Genomic DNA, 18,024 nt, shown 5'->3' with positions numbered 1-18,024 from the left:
CCCACCACCTTCCACCATCCCAGGTCGCTCCAAGCCCCATCCAACCCATCCTTCATCATTCCAGGGATGTGGATTCCCACCATCCATCCCCTCTGGGCAGGAGCACCCTCAGGTGATGCTGCCCCATCTCCTGGTGCTCATCCCTAAACCAGCCCAACCCTTGTTGCTCCTGGATGGAATTTCAAACTCAGCACCGTGCTTTTCCTAACTCTCCCTTTGCACGATTCCAGAACTCCCAACGCTTTTTTTTTTTTTTTTTTTTCCCTTGCTCCCAAGGCAATTCCAAGGCCACACAGACGGGGCCAGCTGCATAGACATCTCCCACGACGGTACAAAGCTGTGGACGGGGGGCCTGGACAACACCGTGCGCTCCTGGGACCTGCGGGAAGGGCGGCAGCTGCAGCAGCACGACTTCACCTCGCAGGTACAGCCCAGGGGAGCTGGGCATTGCTCAGACACTGGGGGATGCTCCTGCTGGCCCTGTGAGCTCCCAGCGTGGCTCTTCACAATGGTTTTGGGGTGGCCCAGGGCTGCTGGGGCTCCCTGGATCTCGTGCCAGCTCCTCTTTTGCATCCTTTAAGGAATTAAGGAAGCAGTTTTCTCCTGGGGTGCCTGTGGGTGTGACAGGGTTCTCTGGGTGCCCTGTGGGTGGGATGGGATCAGGGATCAGGATCCCAATCTCTGATCCAGCAGAGCCTCCCAGAGCCCTGATTGGGGGGACAGAGCTGGGACCCTCTGCCCAGCTGGCAAGGGCAGCAACATCCAAGGGCATGGAACCATCCCAACCCACGGATCTGCCTCTCCAGCAGTGCCACAAATCCCAGCTGGCTCAGGAGGAGCCTCGAGGGTGTTTGATCCCAACCTCTTCCACGGGATGGGAGGGGCTGGGAATTGCTGCTGCTCTCTCCCCTGATGTGCCGTTTTTTGTTTTTTTTTCCCCCCCACAGATTTTCTCTCTGGGGTATTGCCCCACGGGGGAGTGGCTGGCAGTGGGCATGGAGAGCAGCAACGTGGAGGTGCTGCACCACACCAAGCCTGACAAGTACCAGCTGCACCTGCACGAGAGCTGCGTCCTCTCCCTCAAATTCGCCTACTGTGGTGAGCAGGGAGCTCAGCAGGGCTGGGATCCTGGGATCCTGGGGTGCTCTGGGATGGGGGAGACCCTAAAAGCTCATCCTGACCCCCCCCTCACTCATGGATGGGGATGTGGAATATTTGGGGTTGGAAGGACCCTTAAATTGGGGCACCTCTCGTTATCCCAGGATATTCCAGCCCTGGCCATGGGCACTTCCAGGGATGGGAAGTTGGGGGAGATCCTAAAGTTCATCCTGACCCCCCCCCTCACTCATGGATGGGGATATGGAATCATGGAATATTTGGGGTTGGAAAGAACCCTAAATTGGGACACCTCCCATTATCCCAGGGTGTTCCAGCCCTGGCCGTGGGCACTCCAGGGATGGGAAGCAGGGATGTCCATGAGCTGCAGGAGGGGATGCAGAAATGGGGCTGAGCACGGATGGTTCCAGCAGGATCCATCCCATGGATGCTGCACGTGGGGTTTATCCCCATAAAAAACCATCCTGGCTGTGCTGGGCTTTGTTCCCATAAACCAGTTCTGGGTGTGGCTGTGGTTATTCCCAGAAAACCATCCTGGCTGGATTTATTCCCATAACCCCATCCTGGTTTGGGCAGGGTTTAATCCCATAACCCCATCCTGGTTTGGGCAGGGTTTATTCCCATAACCCCATCCCAAAAAACCCACAGGGCACTGTGGGATTTGGGAAGCCACCCTTGGATTGACTCCCCAGGGAACTTCCAGCTTTTCCCATTTCTCCCAAACCTCTGGGCTCATCCATCCTGTGGGGACAGGGAAGGGTTGGGGGGGTGGCACCAGCAGCTGATCCCAAATTCCCCCAATTCCCCAATTGCAGGGAAGTGGTTTGTGAGCACTGGGAAGGACAACCTGCTCAACGCCTGGAGGACGCCCTATGGAGCCAGCATCTTCCAGGTGGGAGAGTTTGGGAGCTCAGGGGGTGGGGGCTGCTCCCAAATTCCCATCCTGGATCATCCTGGAGGCAGGAGAGATCTTTGGGGTGGCCGGGTTGGGGTCAGGCATGGGGTGGTGGCCCCGCTATGGAGGCTGCTGGGAGATCCCTGGAATCCCCATCCTGGTGGGATTTTTGTCCCATCCTCATGGATTCCATCTCGACCTGATGGATTTCCTCCCATTCTTATGGATTCCAATCCCAACCTGTTGGATTCCTTCCCATCCTGATGGATTTTAGTCCCATCCTGATGGATTCCATCCTAACTTGATGGCTTCCCTCCCATCCTGCTGGGATTTTATCCCAACCTGATAAATTTTTCTCACATCCTGATGAATTTTATCCCATCCTGATGGATTTCTCTCCCATCCTGATGAATTTTATCCCATCCTGATGGATTTTTCTCCCATCCTGATGAATTTCCCTCCCATCCTGATGGATTTTTCTCCCTTCCTTCCCCCAGTCTAAGGAATCCTCGTCGGTGCTGAGCTGTGACATCTCAGCAGATGACAAGTACATTGTCACGGGCTCTGGGGACAAGAAGGCCACGGTGTACGAGGTCATCTACTGATCCTGGGATCCTCAGCCTGGGAATGCTCCAGGAATTCCAGGGAAGGGCCCCGGGCCCGGCCCAGCTCCACCACACTCGGATTCATTTGGAGATCTGCAACTCTGGCACACATGGAAGCCCTAAACGGATTTTTATTTGGTTTTTTTTTTTTTTTTTTTTAAAAAAAAAAAAGAAAAGGTTTTGGGGTTTCTTTTGATTTTTTTTTTTTTTTTTTTTTAATTCTTAATTTTTTGTTGTTGTTGTTTTTCCGGTTCTTTCCGTCTGGCTTTGGTGGCACTATAAAGGACTCCTTTTTTTTTTTTTATTGGGATTTATTAATTTTTTTTTTTTTTCTTTTTTTGTGCATCCCGCATAAGACTTGTGAAAAATGTAAATACTGGACTAGGAAATAGCGTGGGAAGGGGGGAACCCTCCCAGTACACTTAGTTGTGTATTTTTGTCTGCTGTAATTGTATTCCACTGATGGTTTTTGGTGGTGGCAATTTTATTCTGGGGGTTTGTTTTTTTTTTTTTTTTTGGTTTTTTGGGGGTTTTTTTTTCCCCTTTTTTTTTTTTTTTCCTTTTTTTCCTTCCCCGTGGGGACTTTGCCATGCAGGACGAGATGTCCACTGGTGAAAAGTTGTTCCTCCTGTCGTGAGTGGTGTGTGAGTGATGGTGGGGAATCCTCAGCTACTGACAGGACATCAACACAACCACCTTGGGGTTGGTTTGGTTTTTTTTGTTTTTTTTTTTTAATAGATGGATTTATGGATTTATCCTTTTATTTTTTTTCTTTTTTTTTTTCTTTTTTTTTTTTTTTTTTTTTTTTTTTTTTTTTCCGTGCTTGGATGTTTGAAGAAAAGGGGAAGCCCACGCAAGCCCTTCTTGGTCTTCGGACAGAAGCAAATGAGGAGTTGATTTCAAAGAAAGCTTAGAAGAAAAAAAAAAAAAAAAAAAAAATTCAGCTCAGGGAGCCACGAAAGATAATAGCAAACTTATGTGTTTTGTATTCAAATGAAAAGTAAAGAATTAGAATTGATAACCTTGGAGAAAAAAGAAAAAAAAAAAAAAAGACAAAAAAAAGAAAAAATACAGGTTTTTTTTTTTTTTTTTTTTTTTTTTTTAAAAAGCGAAAAAGTTTACTAACAAGTAGGGTTTGTGTGTGGTGGGGGGGCTGCTTGTGGTCCTTGTGGGCTTTTATGGTCTTGTGTCTTCTGGTTTTATGGAGCAACTCCCTCCCCCCCACAGGCCTTTTGTACTAAAGGGTTCCAAAAAGGACATAAAAAAAAGAAAAAAAAAAAAAAAAGACAGAAAAAAAAAAAACAAACACGAAGACCTAATGGGAAAATAAAAGTATTTGTGTAGCAGAAGTGCTCACCTGTATCGTAGCACACGGCAGAGGATTTTTATACCGATTTTTATGGATTATTTTTGGCGAGTTGGATCTGGTCCAAAAGGAGAAAAGAAAAAAAAAAAAAGTTTATGGTTGAGGGGAGAATGGTTTGGAGAGGAGGAGGAGGAGGAGGATGGAGAGGTGGGACCTGGAATTGCAGCCCTGCCAGGAGGATCCATCCCTGAGGGTTCCATCCCATGAATCCCAATCCCATCCCATGGGATCCATCCCAATTTATGGATCCCATCCCATGGATCCCATCCCATCCCTGAGGGTTCCATTCCATGGATCCCATCCCATCCCTCCAGGGCAGACAGAGGAGCAGGGAAGGAGGAGAGATCTGGCAATTCCTGGTGTTCCCATGGCAGTGAGGGTTGTTCTGAGGGAATGTTCCAGGCGCTGGGGTGGCTCCAGGGGAGGATGGGATCAGTTTGGGATGATCCAAGGAAGGAAAAATTCTCTAAAGCTGCTTTTAGGGAAAGGCTCCCGTTGGTGACTCTGCCCCTGGGGGGGTCCTGGGCTGTCCCAGGGATGTTTTGGGGTCGCATTTTGGGATTTGTGGGGGCAGCTCTGCCCCTTCCTGCCCCCTGGGCACGGCATTCCCAGTTCCCTGGCTGTGCTGGGAAAGGGTTGGGGGTCCCTGTCCTGTCCCCGGGGTCACCCCCAGGCTCCCAGCTCGGCTGCTTGGCTTTTCCTCCCCCGAAATTCCAGGACTGAAAAATGCAGGAATTGCGTGTTCAGGAGCCTCCCCAGAGCCAGGCTCTCAACTTCACACCAAAGTATGTAGCAGAAATCTGTACAGCTGTTAATAACTACCACTGGTTTTTTGTAAAAAAGGGCCAAAAAGAGAAAAAAAAAAAAAAAAAAAAGAATAAAAAGTCAATGTACTGAAGCTCAACTGCAAGCAAAGTTTCTCTGAACCCCGTGACCCATGGAATTCATGGAGGAGGGGGGGAAAGGCAGGAATGGGGGGGGTTGGGGGGCACAGGACCCCCCTGGCAGGGACCCCTGAGCTGGGATGGAGCCCAGGATTGATGGGAGAGGTTCCAGCCCCCGAACCCTAAATCCCAAACCCCATCCATCCCTTTCCCAGCCCCCAGGCTGCTCCTGCTCCTGCCAGGATTTTGGGGTGCAGGGCTCAGGGATCCTGCTGGGATCAGGATTTTTTGGGATGCTGAGCTCAGGGATCCTGCTGGGATCCGGATTTTGGGGTGCAGGGCTCAGGGATCCTGCTGGGATCAGGATTTTTTTGGGATGCTGAGCTCAGGGATCCTGCTGGGATCAGGATTTTGGGGTTCTGGGCACAGGGATCCTGCTGGGATCAAGATTTTGGGGTTCTGGGCTCAGGGATCCTGCTGGGATCAGGATTTTGGGGTTCTGGGCTCAGGGATCCTGCTGGGATCAGGATTTTTTGGGGTTCTGGGCTCAGGGATCCTGCTGGGATCAGGCAGTTCCCGGTGTGAGCAGCAGAATTCCCAGCGGAATTCCCGAGCTCCCCGATGGACACAAAGCCCTTCCATGACCTGGGGCAGCTGCGGGGGCTCCAGTGATGGATGTGACCTGACAGGACCTGCAGCAGGGGCGGGGCTGAAAGGCAGGAGCAGCCCTGGAATGGGAATTTCCATGGGATTGGAGCCTGGGGATGACACGGGGGACCATTGAAAGGTCGGGATTGTGAGGAATCCTTTGTTGGGAGATGGGGAGAGCCCGGGAAGGGACCCCCAGGCTCCAGCCGCCATTCCAACCTCTCCTGCTTTTCCTCTGCCTTTTCCAAGCGCTGGGCTCTCCCATTCCCATTTGTGCTGTCAGCCAGCTCCCAGATTTTATAATCCAATTATTCCCGCCCCCCCACCCACTCTGGAATTTTAAATGATCGGTTCGTGAGTGTTTTTTAAAGGCTGCCAGGCTAGGAAGGCAGAGCTGGAAATGGCTGGAAAAGCGAGTGGGAATGGATTCCCTCGGGATGCTGAGGGTGTGAAGGTGGCAGCCTGGCACGCGGCCGTTTTGGGTGGCATTGCCCACTTTCCACCCGGGATTTCCTTCTGTGGGCATGGAAAGGCAGGGATTTGGTCCTGGAGGATCCAAATCGCTTTTCCCAGGCTGGGAAATGCGTCCCTGAATTCGGGGCAGCGCTGGGAAAGGGGCGGGGGCAGCAGAGCCGTGCTGGGCCACGGCCATGGAATGTTGTGTGCCATGGTCTGTGACCTGTGCCATGGTCTGTGTCCCCATGGAATGTCGTGTGTCCCATGGAATGTCGTGTGTCCCATGGAAAGTTCTGTGTCCCATGGAATGTTCTGTGTCCCATGGAATGTTCTGTGTCCCATGGAAAGTTCTGTGTCCCACAGAATATTCTGTGTCCAATGGCATCCCATGTTCTGTGTCCCATGGTATTCCATGTTCTGTGTCCCCATCCCGTGTCCCGTGTCCCATCCCGTGTCCCGTGTCCCCATCCCGTGTCCCGTGTCCCATCCCATCTTTTGTGTCCCATCCCGTGTCCCGTGTCCCATGTCCCCATCCCGTGTCCCCATCCCGTGTCCCATGTCCCCATCCCATGTCCCCATCCCGTGTCCCCATCCCGTGTCCCATCCCGTGTCCCCATCCCGTGTCCCATCCCGTGTTCCCTGTCCCCATCCCGTGTCCCCATCCCGTGTCCCATCCAGCCGTTCCGCAGCCACATCCCCACAATCTGCCCACCAGATACCGGGATCCCCTTTCCCTTCCATCCCATTATCCCATCCCAGTTTTCCCAGTTTCCCGTGCTGGGCACAGCTGGTGGCGGCTCTCGGGGTCCCCTCAGCCCCCGCCCCAGTTTTAATTACGCTAATTGAGCTCTAATGAGCGGTTGTGCGGGGCCGCTGTGCTCGGTTTTGTTCGCTGCTTCCAGAGCCTGGCACCAGCCCCGATGTTCATCCTGCTCCTCTTCCCTGGATCCCGCTGGAAAACCGCAGGGATGGCTGAAAACTCCTTCGGTTTCATCCCCCGCCACCACCACCAGAAAAAAAAAAAAAAAATTAAATTTTTTTTTAACAACAACCAAAGCCAAGGTGGAAAAGCAAAGCAGCCTACCTGATTTCTGCCTGGAAAAACCCAAATCCAGGATTTGGGAATGCTGGGATGGGTTTGGGAGCATCTCTTGGACAGCCCCAAATGCAGCCCCTGATGGGGGGGTTTTAGGGTTTTTTGGCTTTTCTGGGTAACAATAAAAACTTTAATTGGAGCAGAACCTGGGCTGGCCAAAATGAGCCTCGTTAATTCCAGGGAATTGTTTCATCTCAGCTCAACAGGAAAAATGAATATTTTATTATTATTATTATTTTTATTTTTTTTTTTTTACAAGATGAGTTGGTGACCGGCCAACTTCCTCCAGGGGAATTCCTGAGGAGTGTTGATCGCAGCTGGAATTTACCTTGGGGAGCAGGAAAAAAAATTTTTTTAAAAAAGGGAGAAGGAAAAAAAAAAAAAAAAAAAAAAGAGGGGGGAAAAAAAATAAAAATAGCAGGGAAATAAAAGCGAAATTTTAAAAGGCTCAAATGCTTCTATTCATAACAACGTGTGATTGAGCTCAGCCTTTTCCTGACAGCTCCCAGATGGAGCCAAGGCTTTTCCACAACACCCTCACACAACACTTCCCCCCGGAGCCAGCTCCAGCCCCAAACAAAAACTGGGAGCACACAGGAGCCTTGTTATCCTCAGGAAAACCGAGGAGCTCCAGAGGCTGCAGGAATCCGCCTGAGCTTGGAAAATCCGACCCCGTGGGTGTCCCCAGGGTGTGGGGAGCTCCCGGGGCTCAGCAGTTCTGTGCTCGTCAGAAAAAAAAAAAAAAAAAAAAATTAAATAAAAAAATTAAGGCCATTTAATTAAAATTAAAATTAAAAATTAAAATTTAAAGCCAGCTGCGGGGGTGGCTGAGCCTGAATGAGATTTGGGAGATTTTGGGGGTTTTTTTTTAATGATTTAATCGAACTTTTTGTGCTTTTCCAGGCTGGGAGAGCACCCAGGGGTGCTGGTGGCAGAGGTGGTGGCACCGTGTCCCCTCTGCTTGGGTGGGCATGGAACATTCCAGAAAAGGAGCAGTGGGTCCATGGGTTTGGGAATGCTGGGATGGACGTGGAACATTCCAGAAAAGGAGCAATGGATCCATGGGTTTGGGAATGCTGGGATGGACGTGGAATATTCCAGAAAAGAAGCAGTGGATCCATGGGTTTGGGAATGCTGGGATGGAGGGAGGCTGGAAGGGCAGAGTTTCCCCTGGGAACTGGCAGGGAATGGAGAATCCCAGCCCAGCATCCCCCAAACACCCAAGGTTTGGAATCCTCAAATCCTGGAATGGTTTGGATTGGGATTGGGATGGGAAGGGGTTTTAAAGCTCGTCCCAAGGGCAGGGGCACTTCCCTCTATCCCAGATTGCTCCAAGCTGACCTTGGACATTCCAGGGATCCAGGGGCAGCCACAGCAAATCTGGGAATTCCAGCCCAGCCGGGAATTCCTTCCCAAAATCCCACCCATCCCTTATCCCAAATCCCTCTCCAGCTCTCCTGGGTCCTCTTTAGTGGCTCTGAGCATTCCCTGGATTTTTCCCTTCTCCAGGTGAACATTCCCAGCTTTCCCAGCCTGGCTCCATTTCATCCCCTTCCATCCCAGCCAGGAATTCCATTCCAATTTCCCATCTCAAACCCTGCATTATCCCAGTTTAAACCATTCCCAGTGTCCTGTCCCTCCATCCCTTATCCCAAATCCCTCCCCAGCTCTCCCTGGAATCCTTCCCTTCTCCACGTGAACATTCCCACAGCAGCTCCGTGGCCTCTGGAATTGCTCCAGGTCCTCCTGGTGATGGGAATCCCAAACAAATCCCTCATTAAATCCGGACAGGGACACTGTGGGACACACCGGGAGCCGCTCCCTTGGAATGAGGAGAGCACGGGATGAGAGGGAACCGGGATTTCCTGGTTTGGTTCCCCGGCACCTGCTGGGGTTAATTAATGGCTCATTAAAGGCCCGGGAGGGCTGAACCCGAGCTGCTGATGGCTCTGCCAGAACCCAGGCACAGCATTCCCAGCGGGATCCAGGGAGAGCCCAGAGCCTGCAGGGGCTCCAGGAGAGGGATTTGGGATCAGGGATGGAGGGGCAGGACACAGGGAATGGCTTCCATTGGAAATCGGGATATTGGGAAGGAATTCGTGGCTGGGAAGGGATTCCCAGATTTCTGTGGCTGCCCCTGGATCCCTGGGATGTTCAGAGCCGGGTTTGGAGCGGCCCCATCCCGGTGCTGCTCCCTAGCTCCGAATTCCTCCCCAGCCCCATCCCCTTGCCTGACTCGCCACAATCCCCAAAAATTCCTCAGAAATTCCTCAGAAATTCCTGGGAGCCTTCCCCAGCTTTGCGGATGGAGGGCCCTGCCATTAACTCAATCCCAGCCTGGAATTGCCGAGCCCCTGGAGCCTCAGGGACCTGTCCCTGCTTTCTCCAGCACTTCCTTAAATAATCCGCTTTCCCCTCCCCTTCCCAAGGCTTCACCTCGGGATCCTCCCCCTTGGAACGCGGGCGAGTCTGGCGCGCACTCCCGGACCACCCTGGGAAGCAAATCCCGATAATTTATGGAGAGGCTCAGCTGAGAACAGCCCTGGTGGGGTTTTTTTTTGTGGTTGTTGTTGGTTTGGTTGGTTTTGTTGGGTTGGTTTTTTTTTCCCCTTTTCCTTTTCTGTCCTGGCTATAAATTTTTCATGGAATTTACAAAACACCAGCAGAAGCTGGCGAGGCCAGGGACGCGTTTAGGACCTGCCTGAGAGTCGGAATGGAAGCAGCAGAATTCCCATTCCTCACCAGGGGCACCAGGAACATCCACGAGCGTCCAGGAGCCCCCGGGATCCCCAGGTTTGGGGACACACGGGGACAGAGCAGCTCCAGGCTGGGATGAGCCGCTCCCTGCCTGTCCCCACCCCAAACATCCCCTAAATCCCCATTTCCCCCATCCCTGCCTGCCCTCATCCCAAACATCCCCAAATCCCCATTTCCCAGATCCCCATTTCCCCTAAATCCCCATTTCCCAGATCCCTGCCTGTCCTCATCCCAAACATCCCCAAATCCCCATTTCTCCCAAATCCCCAATTCCCCCATCCCCTCCTGCTCTCCCAACCCCCCCAAATTCCCATTAATTATTTCTCCATTCCTTATTTCGCATTTCAGCCCCGACCGTAAAACCAACACCCCAATCCAGGTTATCCCTGCCGGGGTTGGGATTGGGAATTTTTGACCCAGGACGAGCCCGGCCCGGAGTTTTCCCTGCGCTCTTTAATTCCCCCAAACCCGCAGGAATGTCAAGCGGGGCTAAGTGCTCGCCCCAGCGGCACTGCCGGACAAAAGGCGACACTTTGGGACATCAAATCGCTCGGGGACACTCAAGGACTCTTCAAAGGGGCTGCGAATTGTGTGGCCAAGCTGGGAAACACAAGGCTCAGGCTCCTCCTGGCCCTGGCACGCCCCTCACGGGGGAAAAGAATGGAGAAGAAAAGAAAAAAAAAAAAAAAAACAAAACTAAAAAAATCCCCTCAAATCTTATTTTTGATTTGGGGAAATGAAGGGGAGAGCTCGGGGCTTTGATCCGGATCCTCTTCCAGGCCGGTGTGGCAGCTCGGGGCAGGATGGACGCGTTTGGTGCCCGGATTTCCAGCTGGGATCATCCTGGAGAGCGGGGAGAGCACCCGGGATGTGGGAGCGGCTCCCGCTGAGGCCGGGGGGGAGGATGCCAGGATTGCCAGGGAAGGTGCCAGGATTGCCAGGGAAGATGCCAGGGCTGCCGAGGAAGGTGCCAGAGGTGTCGGGAGGATGCTGGGATACCTGGAAGAGATGCTGGGATAGCTGGGAAAGACACCAGGGTACCCAGGGGGTGCCAGGGGACAATGCCGGGGTACCCAGGGGCAGGCGCTGGGGCTCCAGGGGAGGATGCCAGGGCTGGAAACGATGCCTGGAGAAGATGCTGGGAGTGATGAAGAAGATGTGGAGTACCCGGGGTGGAGGTTGGGATACCCAGGGAAAATTTGGGGGAGATGCTGAAGTACCCGGGGTAGAGGTTGTGGTACCCAGGGAAGATTTAGGGAGGACGCTGAAGTACCCAGCGAAGATTTGGGGCTGCTGGGAAGGCCGTTGGGGTGCCCAGGGAGGATGCTGAGGTTCTCAGAATGAAGGTTGGGGTACCCAGGGAATTTTTGGAGCTGCTGGGAAGGACGTTGGGGTGCCCGTGGAGGCTCTGGGGAGGATGCTGAGGTACCCAGGGAATCTTTGGGGCTGGATGCTGAGGTACCCAGGGAATCTTTGGGGCTGCTGGAGAAGACGTTGGGGTGCCCAGGGAGGATGCTGAGGTACCCAGGGTGGAGGCTGGGGTACCCAGGGAATTTTTGGGGCTGCTGGGGAGGATGTTGGGGTGCCCAGGGAGGCTCTGGGGAGGATGTTGGGGTAGCCAGGGCAGAGCCGGGGCCCGTGCCAGCCTTTCGGGCAGCACGCCGGCGCTGCCGGGGCTCCAGGAGCGCTGCCAGCCCTGGCGGGGAGGATGCCGGGGCTGCGGCTCGGAGCCATCCATTGTGGCTGCCGAAAATGTTTCGGAATCAGCCGTTTAATGAGAACAAAAGAAATTAATTGGTGGTTTAGGCCTAATGAGACCGCTGTGCAAATTAACAGCCCTCATCAGCAGAAACAAACAGCCTCCTTAAACGAATCGCGGCCGATGCAGAGGAGGGGGGGGGGATCGGCGGCACCATCTGCGCTGCCCCTCCCGCCGCAGGGGAAAAAAAAACCCCAAAAAAATAAAAAAATAAAACCCCCAAAAAACCCACGGCGATCCCAGCAAAGCCTAAATTCCCGGTTTTATTCAGGCGGGCGCAGCTTGACACCGGCATCTCGGGAGCGGGGATAAAGGCGAGCCCCCCGCATTTGCATCTGAAAGGGGCGAGACGCGGCCCCCGGCTCGGGGGGCTCGGGGGGCTCGGGGGGCGTTTAGCCCCCATTGAGGCCGCACAAAGGGACCCCCCCCGGGCCGGCTGCCGGACCCTGCGGATCCTCACACAGCCCGTTTGTTCCCGCTGTTTACTTAAGACGTTCCTCAATTCCCAGCGAGGATTTGGATTTCGGGGCTTGGTTTACTTTCTGTTGGCAGGGAAGAGAGAGAGAGAAAAAAAAAAATTTAAAAAAAAAAAAAAAAAAAAAAGGAGGAGGGGGAAAGAGAGAGAGAAAAAAAATCTGTCTGATCTTTAATAATCAAAGTAATTAGAATAATCCTTTCAGGGTTGAATGGGGGATTATTTCTTCGTGTCATTTTAGTTTCATCCTCATTTTGGCCTCCTAAAAAAAAAAAAAGTGGAAAAAAGCACTTCAAAAAGCCTCGCTCTAGTCCCGGGCCCTCTTCACGCTCCTGGAAATTCCCACCCAGGCGCCCCCGTTCTCAGGGCACAGCGCCTGCTCGGCTGCAGCCGATTTATTTATTTCGGGCTTGCTCAAATAAACAGCGGGGCCGGCGAGATTTGGGGCTGGTTTGTTGTTTGGCTGTCTCGGGCAGATAAGGAAGCCTTTGATGGAGAGCAGGGACTTTGTGTGTCTAATCTGAGCCCGGCAGCGGAGCTGAAACGCGGCCGAGCCTGCGGGGAGCAGTAATTACATCGGGGGATTAAAAGGTCCGAAACCTCACCTATATTTCACTTTTGTAAAACCAGCGAGGAACAAAGAACGCTCGGCTCGCCCCGAGGAAAGAATAATTGACACAATTGGCAGGCTCGCCGATGATTATAATGTAAATAAACGCGGGGCTCGTTTAGCCCGGCGAGTTTTGAGATGGGTTTTAACGAGGGGGATCAAAAACAGCGCCTAAAAAAAAAAAATCCTCAAATCCCTCCTTTTTGCCCCATTTCCCGCTCGGGGTGCGGCTCTTCAGGGATTGGAGGGGGGGAAAATCCCACGGGGAGCATTGCCCGGAGTGAAATCCTTGGGAATTGTGACGGGCAGCGAGCAGCAGGTTCCTGATGCTCTAAGGAATTGTTCAAATCGTGGAATTAGGGAATTATTTCTCCGGGAAAAGCCCTCTGAGATCCTTGATTCCAACCCAGCAGGGTCAAGGCCACCACTGAGGCACGTCCCCAAGTGTCACATCCACACGGCTGCTGCTGCTGGAATTAGGCAGGAACAGGGCCGGGAAAAGCCCTAAAAAATAAATAATGATTATTAAATTTTTTTTCTTCTTCTTTTTGTTTTTTTTTTTTTTTTTTTTCTTTTTGGCCAGCTTGACTCTTGATTTCAGAAAGGAAAAGGGAACAAGTTCCTATTGGAAGCCGGAAGTCGGGAAGGGTTTAAGGAGTGCAGGGATGACCCCAAATCCCACCCAGGAAGTTTTTAAGGAGTGCAGAGATGATCCCAAATCCAACCTAGGAAGTTTTTAGAGGAGTGCAGGGATGAGCCCAAACCAGGAAAGGTTTAAGGGGTGCAGGAATGATCCCAAATCCAACTCAGGAAGGGTTTAAGAGGTTCAGGGATGATCCCAAACCCAACCCAGGAAGTTTTTAAGGAGTGCAGGATTGATCCTGACTCCTCTGGGTTCCCAGAGCCCAGGATGAATTTCCCAACCCCTGATCCCCTCCAAGGAGCTCGGGGTCTTTCCCCACGGAAAATCAGGGCTGGAAAAGCGGGGGGCTCTGAGGAGCCGGGTGTTTCTTCTGGATATTTCTCCCCGGTATTTCTCCTGGATATTTCTCCCCGGTATTTCTCCTGGATATTTCTCCCGGGTATTTCTCCCGGGTGTTTCTCCCGGGTATTTCTCCCGGATATTTCTCCACGTTTTTCCAGGCCGGGGGAAACACTCCGGGCTCGGGGCTTGACCCGATCCCAAATTATCACGGGGAAAAGGGCAGGAATGGGAAGCGGAGGCGGGAGCTGCATCCAGGGGCTGGTGCCGGCCATAAATGCGTTCCTATTAGGAAGTCAATACCCGGCTGGCAGCTCCTGTCTGTGCCGATCCCTCATCAGACAAAGCCTTGACCTTGACCTCATTGTCCCGTTTGCCGGGAGCCAGAATCCCGGGACAACTCGTATTGGCGCGCTAATCCATAAATATTGATTCATTGTTTGCAGTGTAATTTAAATGTCAGTTATAAGCCCGGGGCAGATAAAGATCTGTATCAACAATAAACTGGAGAGGCCATAAATCCCTCGGGCTTCCAATGGAGCTGCAGCGCCGGGAAAGGAAAAGCAAAAACAAAGGGAAAACCTTTCCCAAAGCCCCGTGTGTGTGCTGGGAGGGAGGGAGGACATCGATGGTCCCGGACAGCCCCGAGCTGGGTGGCCCCGGGGTGGCCGACAGGAGATTCCTGCTCCGGACAGGGCTGATCCCAAATTCTGCTGAGTCTCCTGCGGCCTGGTCACTCCTCCTCTTCATCCTCCTCTTTTTCCTTTTTTCTTTTTCTTTTTCTTTTTCTTTTTCTTTTTCTTTTTCTTTTTCTTCCTTCTCCTTCTCCTTCTCCTTCTCCTTCTCCTTCTCCTTCTCCTTCTCCTTCTCCTTCTCCTTCTCCTTCTCCTTCTCCTTCTCCTTCTCCTTCTCCTTCTCCTTCTCCTTCTCCTTCTCCTTCTCCTTCTCCTTCTCCTTCTCCTTTTCTTCCTCTTCCTCCTCCTCCCACAATCCCCCCATGGTCTCCCTAAACCGTGTTTATTTTTTTTTTCCACCCTCAGGAACAGGGGGACAAACCTCCACCCATAATTTGGGGTCTGCCCCAAAACCCAGAAGAACGCCAGGTTTTGCCTGCAGTGCTGCTCGGGGTTATTTTCCCCTTTAAAGAACAACCACTGAGAGGTTTTTGTTGTTTTTTTTTTTTATGTCCTGATATCTCTGGGAAGCAGCTCTGGAGCTCGTTATTTATTGAACTTTAAAGGGAATCTTTTCCATCAGGTTTGCAGCGGGATAATCTCCTTACTCTGCCTGACACTGCTGTGGAAAAATGGGGCCAAAAAATGACATTTTTTTTCCAGGGTTGGGGAGGAAAATCCTGGAGATTAAAGGGAATGGTGGCTGCTCCCTGTAGGAGGAGGCTCCCAGGGGTTTATTCCCAAATTCCCAGAGTGCAGGGATAGCCGGGATTTGGGAGGGGATAGACAGGATTTTGGGAAGGGTGGGGAGGGAGAGCCGGGATGGAATTCCCAGAGATTCCCCGGAAAAGTCCAAGGCCAGGCTGGAGCAGATCCATGGGCTGATCCCAACCAGTCACATTTTATGGGAAATCCGAAAGGATTTGGGTCCTGGCAGGGTAAAACCAGCCCCAAATCCAACCCCATCTCCACGTGAGTGCTTCAGTGGGATCAGGGAATGCGAGGGGGATTTGCTGATCCCGTTGGTGTCTGGTTTCCCAAAATTGTTCCCAGCACCTCGGGATAGGCCTGGCTGGTGGGAATGCACCCTCTGGATTGGCCAAGGGAAAAGTTTCCACTTCCCAAAGTTTTAATCCTGATCCTCAGGGGAAAATCCCAGATTTGGGCTGGGATTTGTGTCTCGTGATTTCGTTTAATCCCCACAATCCTCTCAGGGAATGGAACAGTGGGAATTATCCTGGGGGAGCAGGAATTATTCCAGAACAGCAGGAATTATCTCAGGGCAGTGAGAATTATCCCGGGAGAACAGGAATTATTTCAGGACAACAGGAATTATCCTGGGAGAGCAAGAATTGTCCCAGGACAACAGGAATTATCCCAGGGCATCAGGAATTATCCTGGGACAGCAGAAGTTCTCCCAGACAACAGAATCCTCAGGATCTGCAATTCCTCCCTCCAGCAAATCCCAAACCTGGAATGAATCCCAAAGCTGGATCCCCTCACCAGGACAGGATGAGGAAGGTGCAGCTCCAGCCCCACTGGGTCACCCCAAACTCCCTGGGGCAGAGGGAATTTCGAGGATTCGAGTCCTTTCCTTTCCTATCCCAAACCTATCAGGAATTCCCAGCTCTCCAGGATGGATTAATCCCAAAATTCCCTCGGAGCAGGGAACCCACGCAGGACTTTGTGCATTAATGGAGCATTCCCAAATCCTCCAGGCTCCCTCCTGGATGTGTCCCTGTAATTCCAGGGAAATCCTGTCCTTTGTAACGATCAGATCCGGATCAATCCAGAACCACGGTTTATTTTCCAACCAACCCTCCCCACCAAAAAAAAAAAAAAAAAAAACAAACAAACAAAAAAAAAAAACAAAAAAAAAAAACAACAACAACAACAAAAAAAAAAAAAAAAAAAAAAAAAAAAAAAAAAACCAAATCCACAAAAACACTTTAAAAATGATTTGTTGTGACCGCCAGGCTCCCCCAAATCCCCCCAAGAATTCCAATCCCCCCTTCCCCATCCTTTATCCCTTAAGGTTCTTTCTAATTCAATAACCAGGATTCCCAATCCCGGCCCAGCTCCGCTCCTGGATCCTCCCCCCCCCCGGTTAAGCCGTGTGGGATTACAGCCCGGTAATCTTTGGGAACACATGTTGGCGAGGATAAAAGCAATTTTGTTGGGAAAACCGAAGGCCACGTTCAGCCGGAATCAGCTCCAGCTGCACGGAGCTCTCACCCCTCGGAGGCCCCGCGGGAGGAGGGAATTAAGGGAAATAAAACCCCCCAAAAAAGCGGAATTTTGGCCGTTTTCCCCCCAAGATCGGTCCAATTTGCCGATGTGTGCCCGGGCAATAATTCCAGCCCGGGGTTTTCTCGGGCTCGGAGCTAATCTGGATGTAATTCCCGAGGCCCAGCCGGGGATTAGGGGTTATATAAATGTAATTTCCTAATTAATCAGCGCGGGGCCAGCCCCACGCGGGGTTTGTCACCAGCAGCGGCACCCGGAGCCCGGCGGGAGCCAGGGCGGGGTTACATAACCGGGAAAAATCCGGAAAATCCTCGGCCATTCCCCAAAAACCCCGAAAGGATCAGGACGCCCCAAATCGCCGGGATTTGAGCTTTTCCTCAAGATCCCAACCTGTGGGAAGCTGAAAGAAAGAGGATTTTGTTTTCTTCCCCCAAAAATCCCATGGCAAATCTCGCTCCACACACTCCTGGAAAATCAACCGCAGCGTTCCTTGGCTGCCCTATTTTTCCAGGTGTGTTCCACCAGCGCTAATTAACTAATTAACTCTCAGGTAGATTGGAGCACTCCAGCCTCCAAATGCCAAAACAAATCCTGCCATAATTCCCAGGAATCCTTTTCATTAGCGGCTGCCTAATTATCCCATTAATAGCACGTCCCGGGAGACGGCGTTCGCTTGGCAGGCAAATATTTGGGATGAGCTGAGCAAACACGGAGACAAACGGCTCTGTTTGCCCACGGATCTGGGAATGCCAGAGGGGTCAATTCCCAGCGAAAAAAAAATGGGAATCCACGGGAAAAAAATAATGTTTGATCCAGGGGGAGGAGCTGGAGCTGCGCGGGGGGCACGAGGAAAAAAAGGGGGAGGGGGCACAGCTGGATACACCTGGGCACACCTGGGCACACCTGGGCACACCTGGGCAGGGGCTCTGTGCTGGTGTCCCTCAGGGAAGGATGTGATTCCCAGAAAATGGAGGATGGGGAACCAAGGAGGATGTCATGGCGGGAGGATGACGTCACAGAGGGATGATGTCGTAGGAGGATGATGACGTCATGATGGTGGATGCTGCCGTGGGAGGATGATGTCACAGAAGGATGATGTCATGGCAGAAGGATGATGTCATGGCAGGGGATGATGACGTCATAATGGGAGGATGATGCCACAGTATGAGGATGCTGTTGGGGGTGATGTCACGGTGAGAGGATGACGTCACAGCAGGATGATGATGTCATGGCAGGGTGATGATGATGATGACGACAATGATTATTATGATGATGACGTCACAACAGGAGGATGATGACGATGATGACGACCATGGTGATGATGACATCACAGCAGGATGATGATGATGATGAAGTGATGACAATGATGATGATGACATCACAGCAGGATGATGATGACACCCTGGCAGGAGGATGATATTAATTCCCAGGAACGCAGGTTTGTGCCTGTCCCC

The 18,024-nt window shown here is 52.0% G+C and overlaps 1 protein-coding gene across 8 annotated transcripts in view; it reads left to right on the top strand.

Annotated features, from left to right (window-relative positions):
* TLE3 (TLE family member 3, transcriptional corepressor) overlaps positions 1–3,922 on the top strand; it is a 35,662-nt gene extending 31,740 nt beyond the window's left edge. For all 8 annotated transcript variants that reach the window (XM_088172746.1, XM_088172745.1, XM_088172749.1 and 5 more), the window contains exons 18-21: positions 277–424; positions 948–1,098; positions 1,932–2,008; positions 2,509–3,922. In XM_088172746.1, coding sequence (XP_088028872.1) covers positions 277–424; positions 948–1,098; positions 1,932–2,008; positions 2,509–2,616 — 484 coding nt within the window. In that variant the 3' untranslated portion in view covers positions 2,617–3,922. The remainder of the gene's footprint in view (positions 1–276; positions 425–947; positions 1,099–1,931; positions 2,009–2,508) is intronic.
* The last annotated feature ends 14,102 nt before the right edge of the window (positions 3,923–18,024 follow it).

The sequence above is a fragment of the Sturnus vulgaris genome, chromosome 13 (genome assembly GCF_052056855.1).
Source record: "Sturnus vulgaris isolate bStuVul1 chromosome 13, bStuVul1.hap1, whole genome shotgun sequence".
In the NCBI taxonomy this organism is placed as follows: domain Eukaryota; kingdom Metazoa; phylum Chordata; class Aves; order Passeriformes; family Sturnidae; genus Sturnus; species Sturnus vulgaris.
This window is presented reverse-complemented; position numbering and strand designations above follow the sequence as displayed.